The 26,961-nt window shown below is 45.1% G+C and overlaps 2 protein-coding genes across 4 annotated transcripts in view; one reads left to right on the top strand and one right to left on the bottom strand.

The window, feature by feature from the left end:
• PABPC1L (poly(A) binding protein cytoplasmic 1 like) overlaps nt 1-5,133 on the top strand; it is a 32,751-nt gene extending 27,618 nt beyond the window's left edge. Inside the window, exons 14-15 of one of the 2 annotated variants that reach the window (XM_020984103.2) lie at nt 3,359-3,489; nt 4,018-5,133. In XM_020984103.2, the coding sequence (XP_020839762.1) occupies nt 3,359-3,489; nt 4,018-4,086 (200 nt within the window). In that variant the 3' untranslated portion in view covers nt 4,087-5,133. Of the gene's footprint in view, nt 1-3,358; nt 3,655-4,017 lie in introns of those variants that run through there. The other variant, XM_020984101.2, reaches the window with a different exon arrangement.
• TOMM34 (translocase of outer mitochondrial membrane 34) lies at nt 949-25,309 on the bottom strand. 2 transcript variants are annotated; one of them, XM_078149845.1, is made up of 7 exons: nt 24,940-25,309; nt 17,603-17,702; nt 16,000-16,152; nt 11,847-12,016; nt 9,955-10,102; nt 7,234-7,360; nt 949-3,896 (listed from the first exon to the last, which is right to left on the bottom strand). In XM_078149845.1, the coding sequence occupies exons 1-7, from the start codon at nt 25,064-25,066 to the stop codon at nt 3,819-3,821; spliced, it is 903 nt and encodes a 300-aa protein (XP_078005971.1). In that variant the 5' UTR covers nt 25,067-25,309; the 3' UTR covers nt 949-3,818. The 2 variants fall into 2 exon arrangements, with proteins under 2 accessions (XP_078005971.1, XP_020839769.1); XM_020984110.2 differs by lacking the exon at nt 949-3,896 and adding an exon at nt 6,058-7,036 and having other exon boundaries at nt 24,940-25,273.
• Nucleotides 25,310-26,961: the final 1,652 nt, after the last annotated feature.

Here is a 26,961-nt window from a genome sequence, read left to right as displayed (position 1 = left end):
ATGACTCTACTTCAGAAGGTTGTTGAGGAAGACGCCTTCATCAGCCTTAGGAACTCATAAACACAGGTACTTCGTCCACTGGTGCAGGCTGTAACCTGACTTTGCCTTCTTCTTACTCTTATCTTGGTTTTTCTGTGGAGCTTCCTGAAGTATCTAGAACCTGCCCTCTCTGGTTCTAATAGTTCATGGATAGCAGTAGTAAAGCCATTCCAGCTTTGCTCTTCACTACATGATTGGCTCACGTTACCTTCCCTGGTCTTTTCCACTACTACTATTCAAACATACGTCACAGCTGGCAACAGGCTATGCCCTGACACTACCATGTGCCTTTCCATTACCTTTTAGGTCATTTGTAATTCTGATGCTTTTGAGATTCTGGCATTCCGTGATTCAAGGCTACATGGCATAACTGGGATACTATCATAAAGATGGGCTTCTGCGGCAGTGGGTAGTTTGGGATCATGGAAAGTGCTAATGTTCCTAAATGTGATCTGGCCCGGCTTCTTCCATTTATTGAACTTTAAGCCCAGGTCACCATCCATAAGGGGTACCTAAGATCTATGACCTGATAGCCAGCTCAATGGCTGCCCTTGGACAATGGCTATTTTTAAAAATTTGTTTGCTTTTTCATAAGTGGAGCTAGGCCATTCTCCTGATTAACTGAATTTCCCTGCAAAGTCACTGGTGTTCTTGGGTTCAGTGTAATTTGCCCAATGTTATCCACAAATGAGTATCTGAAGAACTTTGCCATCTATAGAAAATCTTTTTTCTATTTGGACTTGACCCAGCACACCCTTCCTAACCGTAGCACCCATTTTTGATAAGCATATGTCTCCTTTGCTATTCACAGGATTATTAGTTGTTTTTGTTTTTCTTGCCTTCTGTTTTTACTTTATTTTTTGGTGAGGCGATTGGGGTTAAGTGACTTACCCAGAGTCACACAGCTAGTGAATATTAGTTGTTTTTGTTTACTGGTAATATAGACTCTAAAATGTCAGACGGTTAGCTACAGTGATGGAAGGCTTCAGGGAAAGTGGTTACTTAGCAGAAGCAGAAAGCCAGGTATAGTCTGATATAGTCTTTTTAACCCTAGACCTTACAGTTTGAAGAATCAAGTAGGTTAGGTCCCATGGCCCAAAATTCCATAGGGAAAGACAACCCAGAAGCAATAGAGTGCTATCAGGAATGAAACTTAGAAGATAAAGAGAAGCAATTCTGTTGAGGAAGAAGAACTAATGAAAGTGGACAGACAGGCATGGATACACATCAACCAGGTTAAGTGTTTAAAAGCATGTACTAAAGCTGATGGAAGCAATGGCTCATGGTGGAGGGGATACCATGGTGTTACCCCATGAGAACAATGTCAAGAATGCTTAGCTTGGAGTGAGCTGAGACTTTGGAGGAAAGCTGAGGATAACAAAAAGGGATTTTTAAAGCCATGCTGAAGGAAAGGGGTAAAAGAGGACAAAGTGGGATAACCAACAACATAGAAAATGGGGTTAACTGCTCTTATTTTGCTTTTGTTTTCTAAACACAGTGAATTTTGGACTGAAAAAGAAACCCCAAATAAGCAGACAGTAGGAGACTGCCTAGCTGCCCTGCATTAGTTCAGATCACCAGTGCCAGATAAATAATGGCAGCTAACATTTATATGGCATGCACAAGTGTGTAAAGTATTTTACATTTGTTATCTCATCTAGTCTTTCCTATAACTCTTATGAAGTTGGTCCTTATGTTACCCCCATTTTGCAAACGGGGAAGCAGAGACTGAAAGCAGTCATATGACTTGCCCAGGGTCACAGTGTTTCTGAGGCAGCATTTGAACCTGCGTCTTCCTGATTGATTCCAGGGCCTGCTTGCACTATCTAGCTGTGACAGATGAACTACATATACCAGGACAGATATGGGTGGCCTGCAAGAAATGGCGATTATTACTACTGAGCCACTGCTATTTTTATTGAAAATGTGTGGGCTAGTGAAGTGGATTCAAGACTTACTGACCAGCTAGTCAAAAAAAGTTGACACCTTCAGGTTAGACTAGATGGCCTCTGAGGTTTCCTATAATTCAGATTCCATGGTTCTTGTATGATCTTGTCAAAACCTTGCTTAAGGAGAACTGGACTTTGATCTGCCAAACAGAATTTTTTCTTACACAGCCAAATTTTATAATCTTCACACCTCACAATCAACTGCATGACTTCGAAGATGCACCCTTTTAAACAGACTCATCTGCAAAAGCTTGCCTGTTCCCACCTCCTCTTTATCAAGCTTACCTTAGGGGGAATGAGTGAGCTAACAAACAGATGGCTTGGGGTGGATACTGATTTGCTTTCTGGTAGCTAAGCTTTTGGTAACAACATTCTATGACCTTTTATACTCTAGGAAATCTTTCCCTCCAAGAATTTAAACCAACCTAAGACTAAAATTTTCCTCTCTCTCAAGTGGATTTGTTCTACATTCTTTCCAACTTTTAGTTGCTCTTTTCTCAGGTCCTAAGGTGGTAGATTGGGTCCAAAAGTCATGCTTTCATTTTCATCAATTGTGAATGTAGAGTACCAAGTAAAAACTGGCAGATGTTTCACGTCCACTTGTTTTCCTCACAGTTTTGTTGAAAAATGTGCCTGGGGTGGGACACCTGAGCCTTAGCCTAGCTTTCGGTAACCTTATTTTTCACTTTTGCTAGTTTTCTAATGCACCTATTCACCCGCTAGCTTCCTCTCTAATGTTCTTCAAAGGAGTTTGTACTCTAAACCCATGTTATCCTCTAGCTGCTGTGTTTTTTTGTTTGGAAAAGAAACCAAGTGTTTGTTGGCTAAGGAAGTTTCTGGACTCTTAGCTTCCTTGTTGTTGTGACTATTTTTGACCAGGTAAATGTCTAACAGTGATTATCCGAGTCGATGCCTTACTTATCAGTTGGAAATTTTCTGTTGGTAGCTTATTGAAATAGGTCAAGTTGACTCCTTCTACCGGAGATTGCCTTCTCATCTTTATTCTAAGTGTATACACAGACTGATTCTGGAAGTCCCCTATGTCAATAACCGGTAACTACTTTAGACATTGTTGTTACTGCGTTAGCAGGAGAGGTTCCAAAGAGTTCTGCCACCCTTCTCAGGTGAAGGTCAAAGCTTCAGGTCTAATCTGGTTCTATAAAAGGACTGTGGAATTGGGGTAGCATGGGAATAACAGCTGATTCTTACATGGTAAGTTTTTCACAGCACTTGAGACACAATGCTACTGCTGTTCCCGTTTTCCAGATGAAGAACAAGGGGGCAGAGACAGGGCTGATGCAGGGTGTAGCATGCATTGCAGTATCAGCCAGTCTGGGTCTATGCAGTATCCCCCCTGCTGTTTTGAGCAGGTGACAGACTCTACTCGCTTATTTATGGGATACACGCTCCTCTTGCTGGCAAGATCACTGGCATGCTGCTGGAGATCGACAACTCAGAACTGCTGCTGATGCTGGAGTCTCCAGAATCTCTCCATTCCAAGGTAGGTATTTGGGGCTCTGAGAAAGTGGGTGCTCATGAACTTCTTGTGCGTGAACCAGCATGTAGCAGTCAAGGTGATGCCTGTGCTACTGGGTGGGGAATGTCTTGCTCAAAAGATTTTAGGGGCCCCCAGATTAGCACTCATAGTCTCTTGGTTGTGGGATAGGGAGAGGAATAAACATTTATATGGCACCTACTGTGTGCCAGGCACCGTGCTGAGCACTTCACAAATATCTCCTCACAAAAACTCTGCGAGGTGGGTGCTGTTATTATCCCCATTTTACAGTTGAAGAAATCAAAGCAGAGATGAACTTTCCCAGGGTCCCATAGCTAGTATCTGAGTTTTGATTTGAACGTAGATCTTCCTGACTCCAGGCCGAGTACTCTGTCCACTGCACCATTGGATGCCTAGGGTGTGTGACCAAAACATACCATGGGAACCTGTCCTCAGAGGTTAGCCAAAGGCAGGGTAGGGTAGCAGCAGCTTTCCTAGGAAGGTATATGGGTGATCTTAATTTTCCTCTCCCAGATTGAAGAAGCAATCGCTGCACTCCAAGCACAAGAGGTCACGGAACCACCCAAGACATATGTACACTGAGGCCCCTGTGAGTCTAGGCCCAATCAAACATGGTGGCCAGGGAAGTGGCCCAGGAAGGGAGGGAAGTTATGGGGGTGGGGTGAAAGTTCTGCTGTCCATCCCTGGTCAGTCTTGTAGCCTCTCCTGCTCTAATCTTTAGCACTGAGGGTTGCATGACCTTATTTTCAAAGTTAGGAAGAGGTTCCCAATGTACTATTATGACCCTTAGGTTTCACATATGTATCCTCTAGTAAAGGGTCCTTTTCTACCTAGGCTGTTCCTCCAAAGACAGAGGAATAGTCTTGTCCCTGGGCCCGTCCTGAGGCCTTTCCAGCTTGGAAGGATGTGCTAGAACCTATGCTTTTCTGGACTAGCCTTTGAGAGCCAAGGGCCCCGGGCATTTAGCCAAAGCCTTTCTGATCCTGTTTCTATAAAACCCTTCTTTGGAGAGAAGGTAATTATCTAACTCGAATCATGTATTTCCACATTGATTGTGGGTCCAGAAGTCTTGGCTATATCCTTCAGTCAGACAAACACAGCCCCCATGTCCTTTGAGAGCTTACATTGAAACTGTCCTTTCTTGGAAGATACTTTCTACTTCTCTCTTTGCTACAGGAATGATGTCCAATAGCTGGAACTTTACTGGATCCCAGAGTATTTGGTGTTTATCATGTACTCTACCTATTTCTTTATTTCCTTCCCAGAAAACTAACTGTGAAACAAACTTATGGCTCTGGAGAGAGACCAGCCCTTCCAGTTTTCTTCCCTGAGGCACTCTGAACTATAACCATAATTTATTTCCTTGTCTGTGTACCTGCACAATCTGATGTCAGTGGACAGAGAAGACCAGTCAGCAAGCTGGTCAAGCATCCTTTGCTATTTTGTGTGTGCATTAAAGTTGCATGGACTCTACTTTACCCAGAATCATCATCATCATGTGTATGTTGCCCATGCATATAGGCACCCCTAAGTAAAGCCTGGGGATAAGGAGGTAGAGCACAGCAGAATCCTGGGTAAATGGAAGGGCACCTTTGCTCGAAGGGAACACAAGAAGATAAAATCGCACCACTGTGGGCACAGGGTATATAAACTGCTATTCTCTTGTTTGGGGTTTAAAGTAGCTCACTCCTGGCTCTCAGAACCTATACTGCTGTAAGATTACCAGTATTCCTGCCCCTCTCCCCTACTCCTTAATTCTGTGGCTTATTGGCTTGTCCCTTATATTCTGTCTTGATCACAGTCCCATCCATAAACAGTGTCATTTAGAGAGAAAAGGCATTAGCCTTCCTGGAATCGGGAAGGGTTTTGTGTACTTGTTAAAGAAATGTAAAAATTGTGGCATTTCCTCCCCTCTCCCTCCAAAAAATGATTAGCTTTGCTTTATAAGCTACAGGGTTGAGAGACAACTGTTCCTGTCAAGAGCACTTTACATGCTCATCCTGCATGAGCAAATACCCTGATCACTTAGATGAATAAGGACTGATGTTCCTTTGTCTGACCCTAGCCAATACTCCCGTGCCTATCTGCGAGTCTTCACGCTGACCACCTCACCTCACTTTTTCAGGACAAAGTTCAGTGACTTCCTTGTACAGAAGCCTTTCTTGAGTCACAATTGCCAGTGCCCCCTTACCAAATGAACTTAGAATATTCATTTTGTATAAACTTACCTGTGCATGTCTTAAGAAATTTCATTAACCCCAGTGGCCACTTAAATACTCATTAATTCTTTCAGTAATGAGAGGTTGCACTGAGCCCAGGCACACTTAGCAGCAGCTACTGGAGTAAGATTAAGAGTCGTGGTTTGTGTCCCCAAGCAGAACAGGTGCTAATGTTGAGGGCTTGTACCTTGTGTCAGTCAAAGCTACCTTCGTCCCTTTGGGAGAACAGCCTGTTATGTGGCAAGGGTACTATAAAAGACCCTGGCCTGCACTACAAGAGGCAGTGTCCAGCCGAGGTCTCATGGTCCCCTTGGAAATGAAGGTACAACTGAAGTCCAGTAGCAGACATTACTTTTTATGCCGTGGCTTAAATACAGGGTGACTGAAACCACGAGGCCATTCAGAATCACTCCAAAAAGTACAGAGGAATAGGGACTCTCAGAGGAGCCCTAAAGCTGCCATTTTTAACTAGGGCTGGGACAGCATCCCCCCCCAAAACATGCAAAAGGCCAACTGCCAAACTAGGGCTTGTGGCTCCAACTCAGGGGAGGCAGGGGAAGCAGGGAATGTGCCTGCCACCACACAGACACTCAAGTAACTTGAAACAGCATACAAGATTTTAGAAGTCAAGTACTCAAACCAGTACCCAGAATGACTGTCAGATGTGAGTGGTGCACAGGGACACGGGATGACCAAGACAGCCAGGGGCTCCATCCCCAGTGAAGCCACCACATACCCTGGGCACAAAAAAGGAGCCGGGGGATGCCATGCTCCGTGCCACAAGCAACTCAGGGGAGCAGTGGTTTGCCAACTAATACCTGACTCCATTCCCCATGGATTGAGCTCCCGAACCAGGGTTGGGGCATGCTTAATGGATGAAGAAGGATATGAGTCTGCCATTGGGAGAAAGCGGTGTTGCCAGGAGAGCTTCCCTGAAAAAGATCAGCAGAGGAAGGAACCCTTGCCAGCCAAAAAGGTGAGGCCTGGCTCACTAACCTGAGCTGACTTTCAGTGAGCAAAGATTCTGAATGAGAAGGAAGCACAATATGGATGGGTTCAAGGAGAGAAGCTGGAGTGCCATGCCCAGGGCATGACCTGGCCTGGGTCAGAGGGCTCCCATGCTGTTTCTCGGCCCTGGAGTAGACAAAGAGGCCCTCAGCTTCTCCAAGTGAAATCAGGCAGGTTTGCTGCCCCTTCCTGGACTTTATTTATTTTAAGCTCCGGTTGACTTCCTGCCTCAGCTTGGCGGCGGCGCTGTTCTCTGGCTCAATACTCAGGAGGCTGTTGACGTCTTCGAGGCTGGATTGATAGTCCTGGGGGGTAGGGGGCAGGGATAAGGGAAGAGGAAAGGCAGGAGGCTGGGGCCTGAAGTCAGTACTTACCTGGCACACCTGCTACAGGGTCTGAGCAGGGGCCAGCAGGAGCAGGCACATGCCAGCTGGGCCAGCAGCAGGGGCAGCCCAGGGGCTTAAGAGAGCCCAGTTAGGATAGGGCGAGGGATCCCACTTACCTTGAGTTCTTTGAATGCCTGGGCACGCCTATAAAATGCTTTGACGTTCTTTGAGTCTAATTTGAGAGCCTCTGTGCAGTCCTTTACAGCTTCTTTATATTTCTTCAGTGACAAGTAGCAGAGGGCTCTGGAAGGCAGACAGACAAGTGTGAGAGTAGGGAAGGAAGACAAGCCCCAGGCCCATGGGCCAGCCCTGCAGGGCAGCATGATGTCCCAGAAAGTGCTATATTTGGAGTCAGAAGACCTGGCTTAAGGGCACTATAATCGGATTCTAAGTTTCCTTATATGTAAACAGAGGAAATTAACCCTTGGAATTGCCACAAAAACAGTAGTTCCCTCCAAGCTGAACAAGGCCTGGTGAAGGACTCTGCCCTTTGAGGACCATAAATTCAGAAAGGCTAATCACCAACTTGTGAAAACCATCTACTAAAGTGTGAAGGGCTTGCAATCTGCATCTGTGAAAGGGAGCAGGATTGTGGTGAGGGAACTTCATGGTCACCTAATAGAACTCTATCCTAATTAGTAACTACTAATTATCAAAGAGCAGCTGAAGCCAACCAAGGCCCAGGATTTAGTGGTCTTGTCATAGTGGGTGTGAGCCGCCTGACAACAGGCCGATTCCCCTTCACCACGGTTTGTCCTTCTAAGAACAAACTACTACTGATAAGTGGACAAACTAATCTAGAAAGGAGAGATGGTAAAATGCCTTCATCTTCTCTGAGAAAAATGCGATCACAGGAAATGGAGTCAGTTCCCTTCAGAAACAGCCACTTGGAGTTAGCCTAGTTTCTGAGATGAAACTGGTGGTGCAGGGATGACCCTCACCCAAGGAGTCCAGAAGCTACTATGGGATCTTGCATGTGGTAGCTGATAGTGATGTGATCAAGAAGCCTCTGGCCAGAGGCAGCTAGGGGGCACAGTGGATGGAGCACTGGCCCTGAAGTTAGGAGGACCTGAGTTCAAATTCGGCCTCAGACCACAAACACTTGCCGCTTACTAGCTGTGTGACCCTGGGCAAGTCACTTAACCCCAATTGCCTTTAAAAAAAAAAAAGCGGCAGCATCTGGTCTTTTTGTCCCCAGAGCCATTCCAGTTACTTCAAGACTGGCCATACATTAAATGTCAGAGTCAGAGTGGACTTGGGGCCATCTGTCAGAGCTGGAATTACCTTCCCTGTAGCTAGCCCAGTGCCTGGCACATAGTGGAAGCTTAATAAATACTTGCTGATTGATCAAGAGCTTGTTTTACAAGTGAGGAAGCCGAGGCTCAGAGGGAAGTGAGTTATTGTACAGATACCAATCAGGTTTCCTGCCTCAGGCTAGCTAGAAGGGCGAAAAAGGAAAGAAATACAAGTCTGGGCTCCTGCTTACAGAAAGAATTCTCCTGTCACATTCCCTTCCAAACCTTCAGGCCCAGAGACAGTTTAGGAAAAGAAACAGTTATCCCGAGGCATGAGGGCTAATGCCCTCACCTCCTACTCCAGAAAACTGTCTTTGACCCTCTCTTCTCCCCTACACACGAGTACATGCAGGGAGAACACGCCTACCACTCCATAATGGAAGGGATCTCTCTCTTGGTCTGTCCTATGCACTTATTCTCATAGCCTTGTTCTCTCCACTAGACTGAGATCTCTTAGGGCAGAGATCATCTGTCATCCCTCATGGCACTCACTAAGCACAGGTCCACAGAGGAAGTAATAAAAGTTTTTGGAGTTGAAGCCAAGGCCACGAACTATAGCTCTCTGTGTGGCCAATGGAACTGGCTCCCCTTGTTTTCAGTGATTCCTTAAACAGCACTGCCACAGCTGGTAGGAAGGAGCACAAGGGGATGTCATGTGCTTCCTGTTGACTGAAAAGGAGCAAGGCTTGTTAAGAAAACTGCAGGTTGAGAGACAAATGAGGTAAAATGGAAAGCATATGGGAGTGTGACTCACGGGCTCAGATGCTTTGGACCTGGCAGGGACTCAGAAGTAATACAGCCCAATCCCTCCTCGTCCACAGAGGGGAAAACAGCCAGAGAGGAGAAAGGACTGAAGAAGACCTACCAACATAATGCAGCAACAGTGGCCGAGCTGGCATGAGAACCTAGGTCTTCTGACTTCAAATCTAATGCTCTTTCCATCAGATCAATCCCAGCTCTGCCAGGCACTTGACTAGCTATGTAACTTTAGGCAAGCCATCCTCTCTGGGTCTCAATTTCCTCACTTATAAAGGAAGGAATCACTTTACATAAATATGTAATCATACCTACCACACACAGAGGCATTGTCAAGAAAGTCCAATGTAAACATTAAAGCCCTACAGAAGTAGGAACAGCTATTATTCTCACGGAAAGGCTGAATATATGGAGTTGTGTTCATGGGAATGGGGGTGGTGGTACTACCTACCTCCCAAGTTTTCTGTGGAGATCACATGAGAATATGTCAAGCCTCTTGTAAACTGTCAATGGCATAGTAAATCAGTTTATTATTCTCAAAATGGGTGAATGTATGAGTGCCTTTCTCTTAGCTTCAACCAAGCATTTAAAGGTTAGCTCAGTAGGAATTCTTGCCAGGTCTCTCACTCTCCTAACAGGAAAGAAATTTACACTGTGTCCCAGGGGCAGATAAACAAGCCAAGTGTTCTGATAGGAGAAGACCCAGAGAGCCCTCCCCACGGCTGAGCACTTAGGAGGACTCCAACATGGAATAAAGTCAGTCCTAAGCCTGGCCACTCCACGTACCTGTTGGTGTAGGTCGCAGACTCCAAGCTGCTGAACATAAGACTCTCAGTGTACTTCTCTACGGCCTCCTTATGTTTTCCTTTTTTCACCAGCTCATTGCCTTCTTCCTTTAGGGCCCGCGCTCGCTCGATGTCTCCACCAGTAGGCACTAGAAAAAGAGGATCAGCATACTTAACTACTTAAAATATAGGTTGCAACCCTAAAATGGTATCTCTGGGAAGGGAAAAAATGTATAGAGATATAGACTGAAAAATACCACTTCTTATAGACTGTGTGACAGTTGTATAGAAGTAAGAATTTACAAAACGAAACAAAACATGGCTTCTATTCAGACTGATGTGTTATATCTGGGGCTGCAGTCCTGGTTCTACCACTGACACCACGTGACCTTCTACAAATCACTACTCATTTTGAGCCTCAGTTTCTTGTCTATCAAACTGGGATTATGATCATTGCCCCACCTACCTCACAGCAGTGTTGTAAGGTCAAAATGAAATAATGGTCATCAAAGTGTTTTGAAAGTTACACCACCAAGGACTGGGAACTAAGAGGGCACCCTACTTTTGGGGAATAGCTAAGCAAATTGTGGTATATGGAGTCATGGAATATTTTTGCACCCTAAGACAGGCTGAAATGTGAGACACTGGAAGACCTATATGAACTGATGCAGAGCAAAGCAAGCAGAAAAACAATTCATATAACAACATTATAAAGACAAAACGTTTTGAATAAGGGTCATTAAAGCACCTTTTTTAAAATGTGGGGAAGAAAGCAAGGCCAGATATGACAGACAAGCAGAGTAACTTTGAAAGCCACAGGCTGAACTTACACCCAATAAAGAGGATAAGTATTCATACCAGAGACCTGCATTTACATGTACAACCCTCTTTATCTGTTCTACTATGTCCATGGAAATGCCCATTTTATTTGGTGTTTGTTACACCTCTTCCATCAGTATCAGGTGGTGATGTTACTAAAAGGGGTGACAGCTGCCCAATAAAGAAAAGTATTTGATCTCTGCTTTTAGGGGGAAAAAAAAGGGTGGGGGAAAGAATAACAGGAACACACTCAGGCCCTTGAGCAATTTTCCACCCTCTCTGGGACTCAGGTCCTTGCTCCTCAGAAGAACAGCCCAGCTGTCTATACCAAGAAATGAAGAACTGATACCAAGTGCAGCTGTTTCTGGTTCAGCCCTGCCCGTTTGGTAGAAGGACACTGGATGCAAAGACCGAGGTTCACCTGTAAGCTCTGCCACTGCCTTGCTGAGGTACTCTGGAACAAGTCAGTGGACCTTTCTTGGTTAGCTTCCTCATCTGTATGTTGGAATTATAATTCCTAACCTGCCAAGTTTATAGGGCTTTTGTGAAAATCCAATGAGATAGTGCATGTAAAAAAGCATAGGAACATAAGTAGTTACTCTTACCCCAGCTCAAGTACTGGCAGTGAACCTAAGCAAATAATTTCCTCTTTGCCTCAATTTCTCCATCTGTAAAAAAGGGGATAATAATACTACCTACCTCACAAAATCATTGTAACAAATAGAGGAAAATGCTTAAAGTGCTATATAAATGTGAGTTATTGTCACACTGGCAAACAAGTTACCAGGCTGGCCTGCCTGTAAGGAGCCTGAGAGGACTGGTCCCCATGCATCTGGAGTACATCCTATCCTAGGGGTGGAGAACATGCATGGGGGCAGAAGTGGCATCTTCTTTCTTGGTCTTTGGTTCTACCAGCCCATGAGGGCTCTGGCCCAGATCTCTTCTGCACTTGCATTCATAGTATCTGGTAGGCTGAAAGCCAGGCAAGAAATATGTATTTTCCTTAGTTTATGACACAAAATTAAATGCACCATGATTCAAGTGTGGCTTACTTTAACTAGGACAAAGACTCACCTTTGTTCTTTAAGGTGTCGGCTTCTTTGAGTCTGCTTTTGTCTGCCTTCTCATGGTCACCCCCTGGAGCTGCTTCCCACCTCTTTTGAGCTGCAACTGGCACTGAGGGGATGGGGGGCAGCTTAAGACGCCACTCAAGCCCATCTGTGTCCATGAGAGCTTTGGTCATCCTACAACAAAGGTAAGAGATTAGAAAAAGGCTTTCTGGCTGAGCCACTCAAACATTTCCATCATCCAGTACCTAGGTTACAAGGCACGGTTAACATCTCTGTCAGTGCTCAACAGAGACTAAAATCCAAGAAAAGAGCCAATAATAAAAATTATTGATCTTAGATGCCTATATAAAAATGTGGATCATCTGAGTAACCCACAAGATACACTAAAGTAAAGAGATAAATGTGACCTCATGGGTACGATTGAAACTTGGTAGGATGACACCCACAACTGGAATATGGCTTTGAAGGGGAAAGGTGTCATTAAAGTGGCATTTTGTTTTAAAAAGCTATTCTTGCAAGACATCTAGGGACCAGGGGGGGGAAGCATAGTACACAACATTTAGATGATCAAAGGAAGCAGAAAGAGAAATGATAGTCAGCGGGGTATGTTCAGAGCACCTGGAAAAAAAGAAACTGATGGAGAATTCAAGAAAAAGATCACTTCCTGATAAAAAGACATAGTAGTAATGAGAGACTTCAAATTACCCAGACATCTGCTGGAGCTTTCTCTCTGGCAAAAGTGGAGAGACTGATAATTTCTTGATTTGTCTTAAGGATAATTTCAGCCTTTAGAAAGTGAAGGAATCAACAACAGAGAACCCTCTTCTGATCTGATTCTCACCAACAATGGGAGGCTGATTACTGTAGTGGAAATAATGTGAATCTTCATAGCAAAGTAACAATTCCATTTTTGAATCTAAGAGTGAAAAGGAGAGGCAAGCTAGAAAGTCTGATATGCACCTTAAATTTTAGGAGACAAGATTTCAAAGTGTTCAGGGAAGGGATGGGAAGGATCCTATTGCCTGAAATTCTATATGAGTTCCCCAGAAGGGGTAGGGAATGAAATTCTAAAGGCACAAAGAAAAACTATTCTGATAAGATATAAAGAGGAATCAATAAATAAAGGGCTGATGTGAATGCACGGGGATCTCATCAACCAATGTAAGTTTTTTAAAGGCAGGTACAAAAGATGGAAGAAAAGACAGGGAACAGATGATGAATATAAAAGCAAAATATGGCCCCTAAAGAATGGCAAGAATACTACAACTCAAAAAGCTAAGTCTGTGGAGGTAAAGCTTAGGAAAACAAAAAAAAAATTAGCTATATTGTCTGGGAGGACAGAGAGGAAGGAGAATCAGAGAAAGGATCAGATCATTGCTGAGGACGGATGGGACAATAAATAGCCAAGAGAAGAAAAGGCAAAGCTATTCAACTCATTTTGCTTCTCTTTTCTCTGCCAAGCAGAATGATCTTTGGACTGAAAGGGAGAGAACAAAAATGAATAATAGGAAATTGAAACCTAAGATAAGTGAAGCGATTGAAGGAGACCAAACTTCTCTTGATGAATTCAAATCACCTGGTTCAGATTAATGACATCCTCCTGTATTTAAAAAAAAAAAAAGGAAAAACAAACAAAAAAAACCACCCCACAACTGGCAGGTGGGATGGCTGAGTTACTATCATTTATCTTTTATCTTTGAAAGGTCACAGTGTACTATAGAATTGCAAAAGGACAAATTTATCAATTTTCCAAAAAGGGAAGAAAATGTATTCTATAAACTATATTTTAGTTTATAGAATGGTTTAGAACTATAGTTTGGGATGTAAAACTTGTTTAAAATTGGAAAAATTCTAAAATGCAATAGTAAAGAATGGTTAATGAATACCTTAAAAAGGATGCATATTGATCACAAAGATCCAGCATGGCTTCAAAAAAAAAAACAAGTCATGACAGACTAATTTGGTTTTTTGGTTTTAGTTAAGTTTTGGGGGGTTTTTTTTGGTGGGGTCACTAGACTGATAGATAGAGACATATACTTGTCTAGATTTTAGCAAAGCATTTAACAGTTTCTCATGTCATCTTGTGGAAAATATGATGAGATATGTCTAGTCCAGAAGTGTTGCAAAATCCCCTAGTGCTGAGGAACTACGTTAAAATGTAATTAGGAAATATTTAACAAAATAAATAAAAATACACCACAGATAAAGTTAATTGGAGGTTTTCTAAGGCAATATGCCATTGCAGGGGTTGATTTATTTGTGAGTGTGACACCTCTGGGTCCAAACTGCTGTGTAGTTAGATGGATTTAGTACTGGTTGAATGACTACACCCAGAGTTATCATTAATGGTTCAATGTCAGCTTGGAAGGTGGTCTCTGGTAGAGTGCTCAAGGTTTCTGTGTTTGGCCTATGCTATTTCACATTTTTACCAATGGCTTGGATGAACACAGTAATTCTTTAGATGACATAGAGCTAACACTGGATGACAGTCAAGATTCAAGAAGGCCTGACAGCCTGGAACATAGGAACAAATCCAATAACATGAAATGTAATAGGGATAAATATAAAGTCTTACACTTGAATTCAAAAAAATCAATTTTACAAGTAGAGATGGGGGAGTCATGGCTAGAGAGCAATTTGTCTGAAAAAGATCTGGGGTTTGAGTGGACTACAGGTTCAAGATAAAGCAATCAACAGAATGACACAAAAGCCAAGAAATTCTTGAGCATTATAACTGAGTAGGCAGAAGGGGGGAAAAGCAGATTATGGATCACCCTGGCACTGACTTTGCAAATTTGGGGAAAAGGCAGGAAGGGGAAGGCCGGTCCTGCTCTTTCAGTGAAGGCTATGGTCTGTAAAACTTTATCCGTACATTTTGCAGTATCTGAGAGCCTCCCCACTGCACAGACGGCCACTATCTATAAAATTATAGCTCACTGAGAATTGAGAAGCCTCATGGCTCAGAGAATACAAAGTTAGCAAACCCTCCCAATGCGTCATTAAGTTTGTTTAAGGCCTGAATTTCTAAACCAACTTGTAACTCTCCTGAGCTGTTCTCCAGACATTCAAGGTTGCTTTCTATATAAGAACAACAAACAAGTTAACATTCCTTCAAGGAATTTGTTTAGTGTTTCATATATTAGGGTATCTTGTATCTCATGAGATGGATCAGGCCATATCCACAGGGAGCTAAGCCACTTTATGTGGTCAGCCCACATCTGTAGTACAGCACTGAATTCTGGGGTACTACATTTCAGGAATGACATTAATAACCTGGAGAGTAACCAGGATGGTGAAGTGCCTCAAGTTTATGTCATGAGGATTTATTAAAGGAAATGGAAATGACTAACTTGGAGAAAAGATGATTGGGGGTAGATGGGGGGTAGGGGGGAGGCAGTCACTGCCTTAGTATATACCCTCTGTGAGATAGGTAGGGAATACTTGTCGTTAGTCATCAGGGAAATCTTCATGGAGGAGGTGTCATTTCAGTTGGGCCCCAAAGAATCAGTAGGATTTTAACAGGGTGGGGGACTGCCAGGAAGGAATTCTAGGAATAAGGATCAGTGTGAAAGAAGAGAAAGCTAAAAAAAAAAAGAAGAGAAAGATGCCAGCAAGCACTTGGATGTGAACAAAGGGCAGCAAGTGGTTCCATCTGGCTAAAGTTTGGAGAATTCTAAGGAAAGTGGTGGGAGAAAAGTCTGGAAAAGTAGGCTGGGGCCAGATTGTGAAGGGAGGGCGGGGAAGTCGGGCAGGGAGGACCAGTGGTGTCTTACTTAAACTCATGCATTAGGAAGATTAATTTGTTTCCCAGACTTAGCACAAGTTAGAAATTCAGGATATGGACCTGGAAAGAACCCAGCAATGTCAAATCTGACACCTTATTCCCCACTAGGGATGATCTGATTGTATAGACTTTTCCTCTAAACAGAGCTTTCCTCATGATGGACACACCATGCAAATTTCTATGAACCTGGGAAAAGGATACAGTTCTTGCTTTGCTTTCTGACTGAGCTGGTTTTTAAGAAACAAAAGCTACAAATAACGATGCAACTGTCCCTTCCCCAAGGCTTAGCTAAGTCGTAAGCTGGCAGTTTTGTGCCAGAAGACAACCAAAGGGAAGTGTCCAATGGCGATCACAGGCAGCGTAGCAGACTTACCTGTTGACTCCATCATGGGCAGCTGGCAGAGTACAGTCTATCTGCAGCACTGTCTTGTAATCCACATAAGCCAGCTGGTATTTCTCCAAGGCTTCATAGGCTGCTGCCCGCCTTAGCAAAGGTTTTATGCCAAAAGGAACCAAAGACAATGCACTAGAAGAGGGGAAAAAAAGCAGTGTGGCTTCCTGAGTCAATAAACACCATCCTACCCCTCACTCTTTGGCTAGTTCAACCCAGAGACCCCGATAACGACAACATATGGCCAGGATAGAACATCAGGAGAATATTCTGAAAAAAACTCCCCGCTTCATAATATCTTTCTCTTGTATGCTATCAAAAATAGAATATTCTAGTGTGATGTCACATAATAGACTTGGCACCCACCTTTTACACTGTACAAATCATTTCACCTTTCTAAGCCTCAATTTCCTCATCTGTAAAATTGTTATTGATAATGATATCTATAGTATCTAACTGTTGTGGGGCAAGTGTTTCTTAAATCTTAAAGAGCCTGGGTTGGGACCTGTGAATTCACTGGCATAGTGCAGATGACCCTGACTGCAATGCCAGATGCAAACTTGCCCATGATCACACAGCCAGTCTGTTAGAGGCAGGACTTGAACCCAGGTCTTCCTGGGTTCAAGACCAGATCTCTATCTGTGACAATATGATGCTAACTAAAATAAAAGACAAAATAGGGCAATTAGTTGGGGGTAAATCAAGAGAGAAGAAATTAAGGAAAACACTAAAGGATGTCATATGGAAATAAAGGAGGTCTAATCTTATCTCTATCACGCTTTGGGTTTGCCCCACAACAATCCTATGAGGTAGAGGATGTATTGAGCATGACAGGACGTAGCTTGGTATGAGAGCAAGGGCGCTGGCAATGCAATCAGAGCAGTCAGGTTAAAACCTATTACTCACTGTCTGTGATCTTAGGCAAATCAGTTTCTTCATCTGTAAAATGGGAGTGGGTTGGGGGGAAGGGGTTGGATGGCTTCCTCTAGCTTTTATCTATGATCTTATGCCCACTTTAAGAGTAAAGAAACTGAGGCACAGAGGGCTAAATGATCAGCTGAAGGTGACACAGCTAATAAGGAGTGGAAGAAGAACATGAATGCAGACCAACAGACTCCAGGTCCAGCACGTTTTTCACCACACTATGCTAAATCGCCTTTCAGAACACTCCAATCCTCTGAGGCCAGGAGCTCCCAACTAGAGGACACAGTAACCCAATTTGTTCCCCTATCAGAAGAACAGAGACTGCTCTAGCAATTCTGGGCCTACAGCTTCCCTTCCTCTACAGTTCTCCCAAGAGCCCCATACAGCGCAGACCACCCCATCCCCTGCTTTTCTATAGCTTGGTTACAGAAAGTAGAGCCCCCTGACCACCAAAGCCAGAGGGGGAAAGGACCTCTGGACCTCTCTCCTATTCCAAGTTCAGGCAGAAATGCTTTCTTGAGATCAGTCACAATGCACTCAACAGGGTTAGCTCTGGAGAGGAAATGACTCCTGCCAGCCACCCACAGGTTTGAATCACCCTGGGGGCCCTGAAGCAGAAAGATATTCAAAGCTGCATTTAGCCTTAAGGGACACTGCTTACACAGAGCAGTCTTTAATGCAATGTGTACAGTTTCCATCCTTCAAGTGGCAAGCTGCTCGGTTGGAATAGAGGACACTCTCTTCTTCAGGGTTGGCTGGACCTGTCAAGGAAGGGAATGAGATATATAAAGCAGGTGTTATGTTAAGCTGAACAACAAAAGCCTGAGGCTACTCACACTACTGTCCTTCCACACCCAGGGCTCTTCAGATCATGGCTGAAGGCAAAGGAAATATGAATGAGTTGGCTCCATAGGCCAGTCAATCTATATCTCATGCTTGCACACACACACACACGTGCACACGTGTACACGTGTTTTCTGCCATCAATGAACACATTCCATACCCTTCAGAGAATGAAAAAAAACACTGGACTTAGGCAGAGGCCCCATTTTTGGGCCCCATTTCTACCACTCACTAACCACGTTATTTTGGATGAGTCACAAAACATCTGAGACTCAGTTTCCTCTTCTATAAAATGGAAATGATACTTGCACTATTTATTTCACTGGGCTATTTTGAGGAAAGCACTTTGTAAACCTTAAAACACTATAGCAATGTGAGAAATGATGTTAAAAATCCACAATTTAGTCCAATGCAAACCATGACCCCTTCTTGATCTAGTCCTAAATGTTAAGGTCAAAAAGTTCATTACCTTTGGTCAACCTGATGATGACTCTCTGACCTTTTGGGATTCTGGTCCTCAGAAAACAGCCATACCTTTGCACAATCTGTGTCCCTGGAATGGGCTCCCTTCTCACCTTGGCCTCTTAGAATTCTTAGCTTCCTTCCTGTTAATGCTTTTTTCTAAAAAAAAATTTCCGCTTATCTGTGTACATATTGTATGCCACAGCAGAATATAAGCTTCTTGGGGGCAAGCCCAATTTTATCTTTTTGACTTTGTATCTCTAGAACCTGACACAGTACTTTGTAAAAAGGAGGTATGAAATCGATATTTGTTGAATTTTATTGAACAGACACATGTAGCTCATCACTAGGCCTGTAATTTTCCAGGCTGGTAGTATCTGTTAAGTGTTTACATCCCACTAAACCTAAAGTCATCTCCATGACATCCATGAGGCACTGGAGGAAAGCTATTATTATAGGCTATGGGAACTTTTTACTACACATTTTCTCACTGGCTGTTGAGCCAGGAAAAGGGCCCCAGCTACTGCTGAAAAAATACATCCTGGAGATGGCCTTCTTTCTAAGAGCTACAAATCTCAGAAGCCCATAATATTTTCTATGAACTCAATTTTTTAACATGTTCAAGAGATACATACATTGAGTTGGAGTACTGAAGCGTACAAAGCCAGGTAACTTCATTACAGCTCTCAGGTCACAAAGTACTATAACAATGAGGATCCTTTAACTTTCATGTCCTTGATTTGATTTCATTCTGAGAGGCTATCCATAGTATAAGAATGATCATCTCCATTTGAAAGATGGAAAAGGAGATCCCCAGAAATGAAATGACTCATGTCGGGTTACACAGCTCTCAATGTCAGGGCTAGGATGAGGACACAGGTTTCTTGGCTCCTAGCTCTGGGCTCTTTGCTGAAAATTTAAGAAACTGGGAGCTCCTTGACAGCATGGACTGTCTCGCTTTTGTCTTTGAATCCCCAGCATCTAGCATAGTCCTTGCAATACAGCATGTGTTTAATAAATGCCCGCTGATTGATTACATTCCATAAAAGCTTCCAAAGTGCTTTATGTACATTACCTCAGAACTGGGCAGGGCCAGGGTAATCTTGGAGGACACTGAAGCCCAGGGAAATGATTTGCTGAAGGTTATACAGCAGAACCAGGCCTCAAATGCAGGTTCTCTGACTAGAAGTCCACCACTTTGTCAAAAATACAAGCAGGGAGGCTCACAGCAAGCGAAAGTGGCTAAAGAGGGAATGTTCCAGTGAGGGCATTCTGGGTGAATCCCTTCAGCCCTTGCTCTCAGATGAGGAAGTTTCTGCTCACTGGTTTTCTCGAAAGTACTCACCACTTCAGGGATGCTCACAGGAGGGCCTGGAAGCCTAGCACTGAACAGCATACCATTAGCTAAGCAGCATGCACCTGAAACTTCACTCTGGCTGGAGCCCCGAGGGCTGGCATAATGTGTGAGGAAAGTGAGGAGGCAGCTAGGTGGCACAGTGGATAGAGCACAGGTCCTGCAGTCAGGAAGACTCATTTTAACTAGCTACATGACCCTAGGTAAGTCACTTTGTTTGCCTCAGTTTCGTCATTTGTTAAATGAGCTGGAGAAGGAAATGGCAAACCAGTATTTTGCCAAGAAAACCTCAAATGGGGTCATGATTGAAAATGACTGAACAACAACAACAAAAGGAGAGAATGGAAATAATAACCACAACTTAAAATTAGAGAAATCAAGCTGAAAAGGTCTTTACAACAGAGACTGTCAAAGTGTGTCAAGTCCAACCTCCTAATTTTACAGAGGAAGAAGCTGAGGCCCAGAAAGGAAAAGTGCTTCCCCAACTAATCAACAGTAAGGGAAGGAAGGAAACAAACATCTTTTAAGTGCCAAATATGTGGCAGCCATGTGCTAAGTGCTTTACAAATATTATCTCATCTGATCCTCACCCAGCCTGGGAGGTGAGTGCTTTCATTTTTAAAGTTGAAGAAACTGAGGTAGACAGAAGTCAATGACTTAGCCAGGGTCACACAGCTAGTAAGTGTCTGAGGCCAGATGCGAACGCAGATCTCGACTAGAGGCCTAGCGCTCTATCCATTGTGTCATCTAGCTGCCAAAGCCTGGCTTAACAGCATTTGGGCACTGGGTCAGACTAACTTCCAGAGAGCTGTTAGGGAAAATTCCCCAGGATACCAGGCCATTTCTGCCCCTTCCTTCATTCCTTCCTTCCCTCCACCACACTTTCATCCATGCAAGTAATTTACAAACTGCCCAAACATCTTCTGCAGGAGAGTTCCCCTTCTGGTTTGCTTATATTTTCTTCTGAGAGGCTGAAGAGATACAGGTCTCTTATTTAGCATTAAGGAAGGTACAGGCAGAAATCTGAGACCATTACCCTCCCTTTGTCAAGGTATGAGGCCTCCAGCTAGTGTAACCCCCCAGGGGATGCTTTTTAGTCCCAGGTCAGCTTGCAACCCCTAGGGATTGGTGTGCCTGCTCCCTTCCTGGTGTCACCACCTAATGCTTCCTACTATGATTTCTCTCTTTCTCTGGCCCCATGTGTAGCAGGAATAGTCTGTCAGGTTTTCCCTCTTATTCTACAACTGCTGAAGTTAGTGGGAACTATGGGAGGCTCTTAGGTTCACAGGAGGCATGGTGAGGTCACACATGTAGCTGAGTTGAAAGAAGCTAGAAGGGAATTCACGAAGGCCAGGCTGCCAAAGGGCCAGGTTGAGAAGTCCAGGGTAGTTAGTAGGGCCAAGACCAAGGGCCAACAGTTAAGACAGGGTTAGTGCGGATAGGTCAGAAGGTGTGTAGACCAGGGTAGGGCCTGGTCTGAGTGTGTGGCCCCAACCTATCCTTCCTGCTTCATTCTATCACTCCCTTTCTCTCACTCTACTATCCAGCCAAGCTGACTCTCTTTCCTTAGACTCAGCATTCCATCTCTTTTCTCCATGCCTTTGTACCAAACATCCCCCCCATGCCTGGTATGCACTTCCTTCTCACAGAATCTCTCTCTTTCTTCAGGATGGACAACTCAAGCACCACCACCATGTACATGAAGTCCTTACTGAGGCCCTGAACTGCTAGTGCCCACCCTCCTTGACTACCTCCTATTTCTTTGGTATATGCTTATATGCATGTTATGGAATATTGTGCTGTAAAGATATTACACATTACAGAAGAGGAACTGAGACAAATGTAGGAAGATTTTTATCAAATGATAGAGAGCAAATAAGCAGAACCAAGAGAACAATAAACATGATGACTACAAAAATGTAAATGAACATATCACTAAAAAGAAGCTGAACTGAGTAATGGGGGAAAAAAATCAAGAAAGGTCCCAGAGATCATGAAAAATACCTCCTCTCAAACAGCAACAGGGCAGGCACTATAAGTGGGTGTTTTTGCATATTTGGGGGGGCGGGGTCACAAGGCATAGTTCAAACAAGTGGAGTGGAAGGAAATTACCACTGTAAAAACAAATGGAACCAATGATACATTTTTTAGAAGAACAAACAAGGGCAGGCTGCCCCCAAAAAGGTGACAGATATTGACAGATGGACTGGATCCATTCAGGTGAAAAATGGGGATTCCTAGTCTAGAGGGCTCAGGAGGCAGGCTGGATAAAATTGATTATATTTTAACAGACAGGAAATGATTTATTATTCATTTGGGAATCAGCCTTGAATATACTCGTCTGTGTATAATCAAACCATAAACTTGTTAGAGCATATAAAACTAGAAGAATAAAAATGAGAAAAGGCTATGGCAATGGACTAGATGACCTCAAAAGCTGCTTCTAGCTGTGACATCAGAGATAAGTAGAGACCCGAGGAATAGGGTCTGTGGAGATTGATCGAGGTCATTTGTGGGACTGAACAAATCTCTGGGCTCAGGAAGAGCTTTCTGGGAAAATGGGTGATGAATTTAGCTAGGCTGGGTGTTCTCAGGGCAGTAACATTATGATGTTGTCAACACAGACATGCTTCGAGGTTGGTCAACTGAAGATGGTGGGGTCAGGGTTGGGTGAGGGCTGTGGGAACAGGTCAACTGGAATTAGTGAAGCTTTTAGGAATTATAGTTGGTACAGTCCGAGTGGCTTTTCGTCTGTGAGGGTGTATTTTGATGGGACTGGAGTCCATGACATCTGTGGAGGAGTAGGGGATAAAAATGTATGGGATTAGTCTTTGAAGCCCTGTGGGGTTAGAGTTTATGAGGCTGGTTGGAGTCTGTGCAATTCAAGTTGATAGGGTTGGAACAGTTGTAGGATAAATTCTGTGGAGATAAGAGTTGTGGGATCGTGAGCGTGGACTCTTCGGAGTCCCACCTGTGGGATGTTAATTGGTGGGGCTGTGTTACCAATCTAGGAAGCTGGGTCCTGGGTGACAGAATGAAGTCCATGGAGTTGGTCAGATCCAACTGGAGGCTGAAGGAAATTAAGGGCTGTGGGATGTATACTAGGCCAGGTAGGTGAAGGCCCTAGGGACAATCTAGTGAGATTTGTGAAGGAGTGGGGAGAGACAGGAAGGAGTCTGTGGGATCAGGGGCTATGTAAGCCCCCTGAAGTCATCAACCTTAGAGCTTAAACTAGAAGATACCTTCTACCTGGGGGTACAGTGGATACAGTGTTGAGCCTGGAGTCAGGAAGAAGTGAGTTCAAATCCTGCCTCTGATACTTACTGGCTGTGTGACCCTAAGCAAGTCACTTAACCTATTTGCCTTAGTTTGCTCAACTGTAAAATGGGGATCACTGCTTAGCACCATGCCTGGCACATAGTAGGCGTTATATAAATGCTTATTTCAGTGAACCTTTCCAAAACCCTCATTTTCCAGATGAGGAATGTGAGGCCAAATGAGTGTCCAAAAGTCAAAGGAATAGTAACCTTCACAGGTGGAACTGGAACCCAGGTGCTCTGACTTCAGAGCATGCCTTTTCCACTGTATTCCTCTGCCTCTAGTGGGCCAGGGGATCAGCAGCATCTACAGAGCAGCAAAGTCTAGGGTATGCAGTTCCCTGAACCTAAGGTGAGAGAGAGTTTCTGAGGCCAGTGAAGTGTACTCTGTGAGGTCTTCAGGTAAGTGGGATGAGGGAGGGAGTTAGGAAGGCCACCTAGGTTTTCAGAGTCATAACAGACCACTGGGATGGGGTCTGTGAGATTGGTAGAATCAAGACAGGTCCATGGTCTGAGGGGCAACAAAATGGCTGGGTAGCCAGGAGGATGGAGGGGAGAGTGGGGTGCTGATTCATGGGATCTGGGGGCTGAGGCCATGGCATCTCTAGAAGCCGGGGAAGTGGTCTATGGAATCCGTGGGGTCCCAGAGGGTCCTAGGAGAGAGATGGGTTCTGTGGGGTCCTGGGGGGGGGGAAGGACAAATGGTCTACAGGCTCCAAAGGGAGGATCTATTGACAGCCTATGAGCTGTGGAGTGGGTGGTTTATGATTTCCTGGGTGGGGTCTATGGGGTAAACAAGGATCTGGAGCTGGGGGAAGGGGGCCTATGGGGTCTAAAAGGTCTAAATCTCTGAAAGGAGTCTCTACAGGGTCCTGAGGGGAGGGGAGGGGCTATAGGTTCTGTGTGGTGGGGGATGGGGAATGGTCTCTGGGGTCCTGGGATGATCTATAGGCTCAGCAGGGGATATGGGGTATCTACTGGGTCCTGGGGTATTTATGGCCTTGAGATCTATGTGTGGGGGGTGGGAGTGGTCTATGAAGTCTTAGATGGTGGGGGGAATGTCTATGGGCCCCACAGGACAAAGGTTATCTGTGTGATCTAGAGGAGGTTGTCTATGAGGTCCTGAGGAGTCTAAAGGGTCCTGAGGGCTATCTATGAGGCCCTGGGGTGTCTCTGTGGTCCTAAGAGGTGTCTATGGAGTCCTGGGAGGGATGTTTGGGATAATGGAGGGGACTATGAGCTCTGCAGGAGGATGGAGGTGTCCACTGGGTCCTCAGAATATCAATGGAGTCCTCGAGGGTCTATAGGCCACAACCTCTATGTGATCCTAGGAGGTAATAAAGGCTCCTGGGGGTGTCTCTGGGGTCCTAGGGATGTCTAAGGAGTCCTAATGGGTCTATGGGGGGGTACCTTTAGGGTACTGGGAGTGTGTCTAGGGTCCTGGGGGATGGGTGTCTGGGGACCCTGGAGCATCCATGTGACCCTGGGGTAACTCTGGGGCCTCAGGGGTGTCTCTAGGGTCCCAGGGGTGTCTATGTGACTCTGGGGATGCTTCTGAGATCCCGGGGGTATCTATGTAACCCTGAGGTATCTCTGGGGCCTCAGGCATGTCTTTAGGGTCCTGGGGTGTCTCTGGGGCCTCAGACGTGTCTTTAGGGTTCTGAGGGTGTCTCTGGGGTCCTAGGGCATCTAAGGAGTCCTAATGGGTCTATGGCAGGGTATTTATGTAACTCTGGGAATGTCAGGATCCAAGGATATCTTTAGGGTACTGGGAGTGTTTCTAGGGTCCTGAGGGTGTCTCTGGGGTCCCAGGCATGTCTATGTGACCCTAGGGATGCTTCTGGGTTCCTGGGGAGTCTCTAGGGTCCTGGGGTGTCTCTGGGGCCTCAGGCGTGTCTTTAGGGTCCTGAGGGTGTCTCTGGGGTCCCAGGGGTGTCTACTTAACCCTGGGGATGCTTCTAGGTTCCTGGGGGGTCTCTAGGGTCCTGGGGGGTCTCTGGGGGTCCTCGGGGCCGCTCGTACCTGTTTGCCGCAGCACGTCGAGGGCCCGGCCGTAGAGCTCGGCGGCCTCCGCGTACTGGCCGCTGCGGAAGCTCTCGTTGCCGGCGGCGCGGAGCTCGAGGACGGAGCCGGGGGGCTGGGGCGCCATCCCTGGACCGGTGCCGGCCAGAGGCTGCAGGCCAGGGTTCGCGTTCCGCGGTTGCTGTGGCGCCGGCGCCGGCTCCGCCCCCTCCCCCCCCCACCTCCGGGCCGGAAGCGGCGCCGGCGCCTAGAACCTCCGATGGGCGCGAGAGGGGGGCGCGCGCGCGAGGCGGGGGGGAGCGTGCACAAAGGGGGTTGGCGGGGGCTGGCGGGGGCCGCCACCTTACAGTGAGGTCCGCGCGTAACCGCGGCCAGGCAGCCCCGCGGCCGGGGAACCACAGAGTCTGCGCGTTCTCGGCCCGGTGGGGGAGGGGAGCGGAGGGGGGAGGGCAGCCTTGGGAGAACCCCGCTGCGCCAGTGCCTGGTGGTCGGGTTCCGGCCTTAATCTCGCCTGCGGGGTGGGGCGGTGCAAGGTGACAAGGTCCAGGAGTATCCGCTTGTTGACGGCTAAAATCCAGCCGGTTGTACTTCCGATCATTAGTCTATTCACTCACTCACTCATTCACTCACTCATTCATTCATTCAGTCAGTCAGTCAGTCAGTCATTCATTCATTCATGAACAGCCCTGAACTTCAAGTCGGAGAGCCAGGGAGCCAATTCTTGCCTCCCACACTTTGTAGCTAGCCATGAGATGGAGCGACTTCCCAAGGGCGAGTCCCATCATCTCTCTGGGCCTCAGTTTGCTTTTCTAAAGCAAGATGATACATAAAATTTTTGGGAGAAAAATACCTCCTATGGTACTAGAAAAAAATGCAAATAAGACAATCATTCGGCAAATGTTTCCTGTATTTATGTGTAGAACCCTGTGCTGGGAAAAAAAAAAAGTCTTGTAGAGAGAACGAGGTCACTGAACTCACCCAACTTCCAGGCCAGAGGAGGTAAATAGGGCTTGTAAACTCATAAGTAGAATAAAAGGCAATAGGTGATAAAACACCACTTGGGCTGCATAAATAAAATGCTGTCAGAGTCTAAAGATCAGAGAGGGTATAGGAAAAGCCTCATGGAGGGGATGGAAGCAGTGCCATAGGGAAAGGACAACTGGATTTGGAGTTTGAGGAACTGCTTCGAACCTTGACACTGTTATATTACTATCTGCAAGACCTTGGGACACTCATTTCACTTCTGAGCCTCAGTTTCCTCATCTATAGAATGAGAAAATTGGACTTCCAACTCTAGATCTAGGTCTTTCAAGCTCTTAAACTATACACTATGATTTATTCATTCAACAAGTCCTGTACCGGGAGTTAGGAGATACCAGGGCTCAAATTCCATCCCTGGCATTTACTAGCTTAATGTGATGATTTGCTTGACCCTGCTCAGGGTTTCCTTATCTGTAAAGTGGGTAAAAAATACTTGTGAGATCCACTTCCTGGGTTGTTTTAATGATAACAGCTAACATGTATATGGCAATCACTATGTGCCAGGCACTGTGCTGAGGAAACCCTTTACAATTATTATCTCAATTGATTCTTACAGCAACCCTGAAGGCAGGGGCTATTATTGTCCCCATTTTATAGATGGGGAAACTGAAGCAAATAGAGGTTTAGTGACTTGCCCAGGGTCACAAAATTAGGGAAGTGTCTGAGGCTGAATTTGAACTCAGGTCTTCTTGATTCCAGGCCCAGTGCTCTAGCCACTGTGCTGTATTCAAATGAGATAATATAACTAACCACTTTGGAAACCTTAATAAAGCACTTTGTGAATATCAGTTATTATTGTTCATTCAGCACTCATTCAAATGGATCACTAAGCTTATCATTTTAGAGATTCCCCAAAGTGATACAGATCAAAACTGTACAGGACTACTCAGTCTATTCAACTATATTTCAGGTCCACACTTTTAGGAGTTCAAGAAAGAGAGGCAGGCCTTCCTCCATTTCTCAGACATCGTAACAATATGT

This window comes from Phascolarctos cinereus, unplaced genomic scaffold, assembly GCF_003287225.1.
Source record: "Phascolarctos cinereus isolate Bilbo 61053 unplaced genomic scaffold, phaCin_HiC Scaffold_2;HRSCAF=192, whole genome shotgun sequence".
NCBI lineage: Eukaryota > Metazoa > Chordata > Mammalia > Diprotodontia > Phascolarctidae > Phascolarctos > Phascolarctos cinereus.
This window is presented reverse-complemented; position numbering and strand designations above follow the sequence as displayed.

Excerpts from the sequence above, each read along its gene's own strand:
- TOMM34 (XM_020984110.2), bottom strand. The coding sequence starts at position 25,066 with ATGGCGCCCCAGCCCCCCGGCTCCGTCCTCGAGCTCCGCGCCGCCGGC. Across the intron at positions 12,017-15,999 it reads GCCCATGATGGAGTCAACAG|GATGACCAAAGCTCTCATGG; the intron begins GTAAGTCTGCTA and ends CCTTTGTTGTAG. Across the intron at positions 7,361-9,954 it reads TCTGCGACCTACACCAACAG|AGCCCTCTGCTACTTGTCAC; the intron begins GTACGTGGAGTG and ends TCTGCCTTCCAG.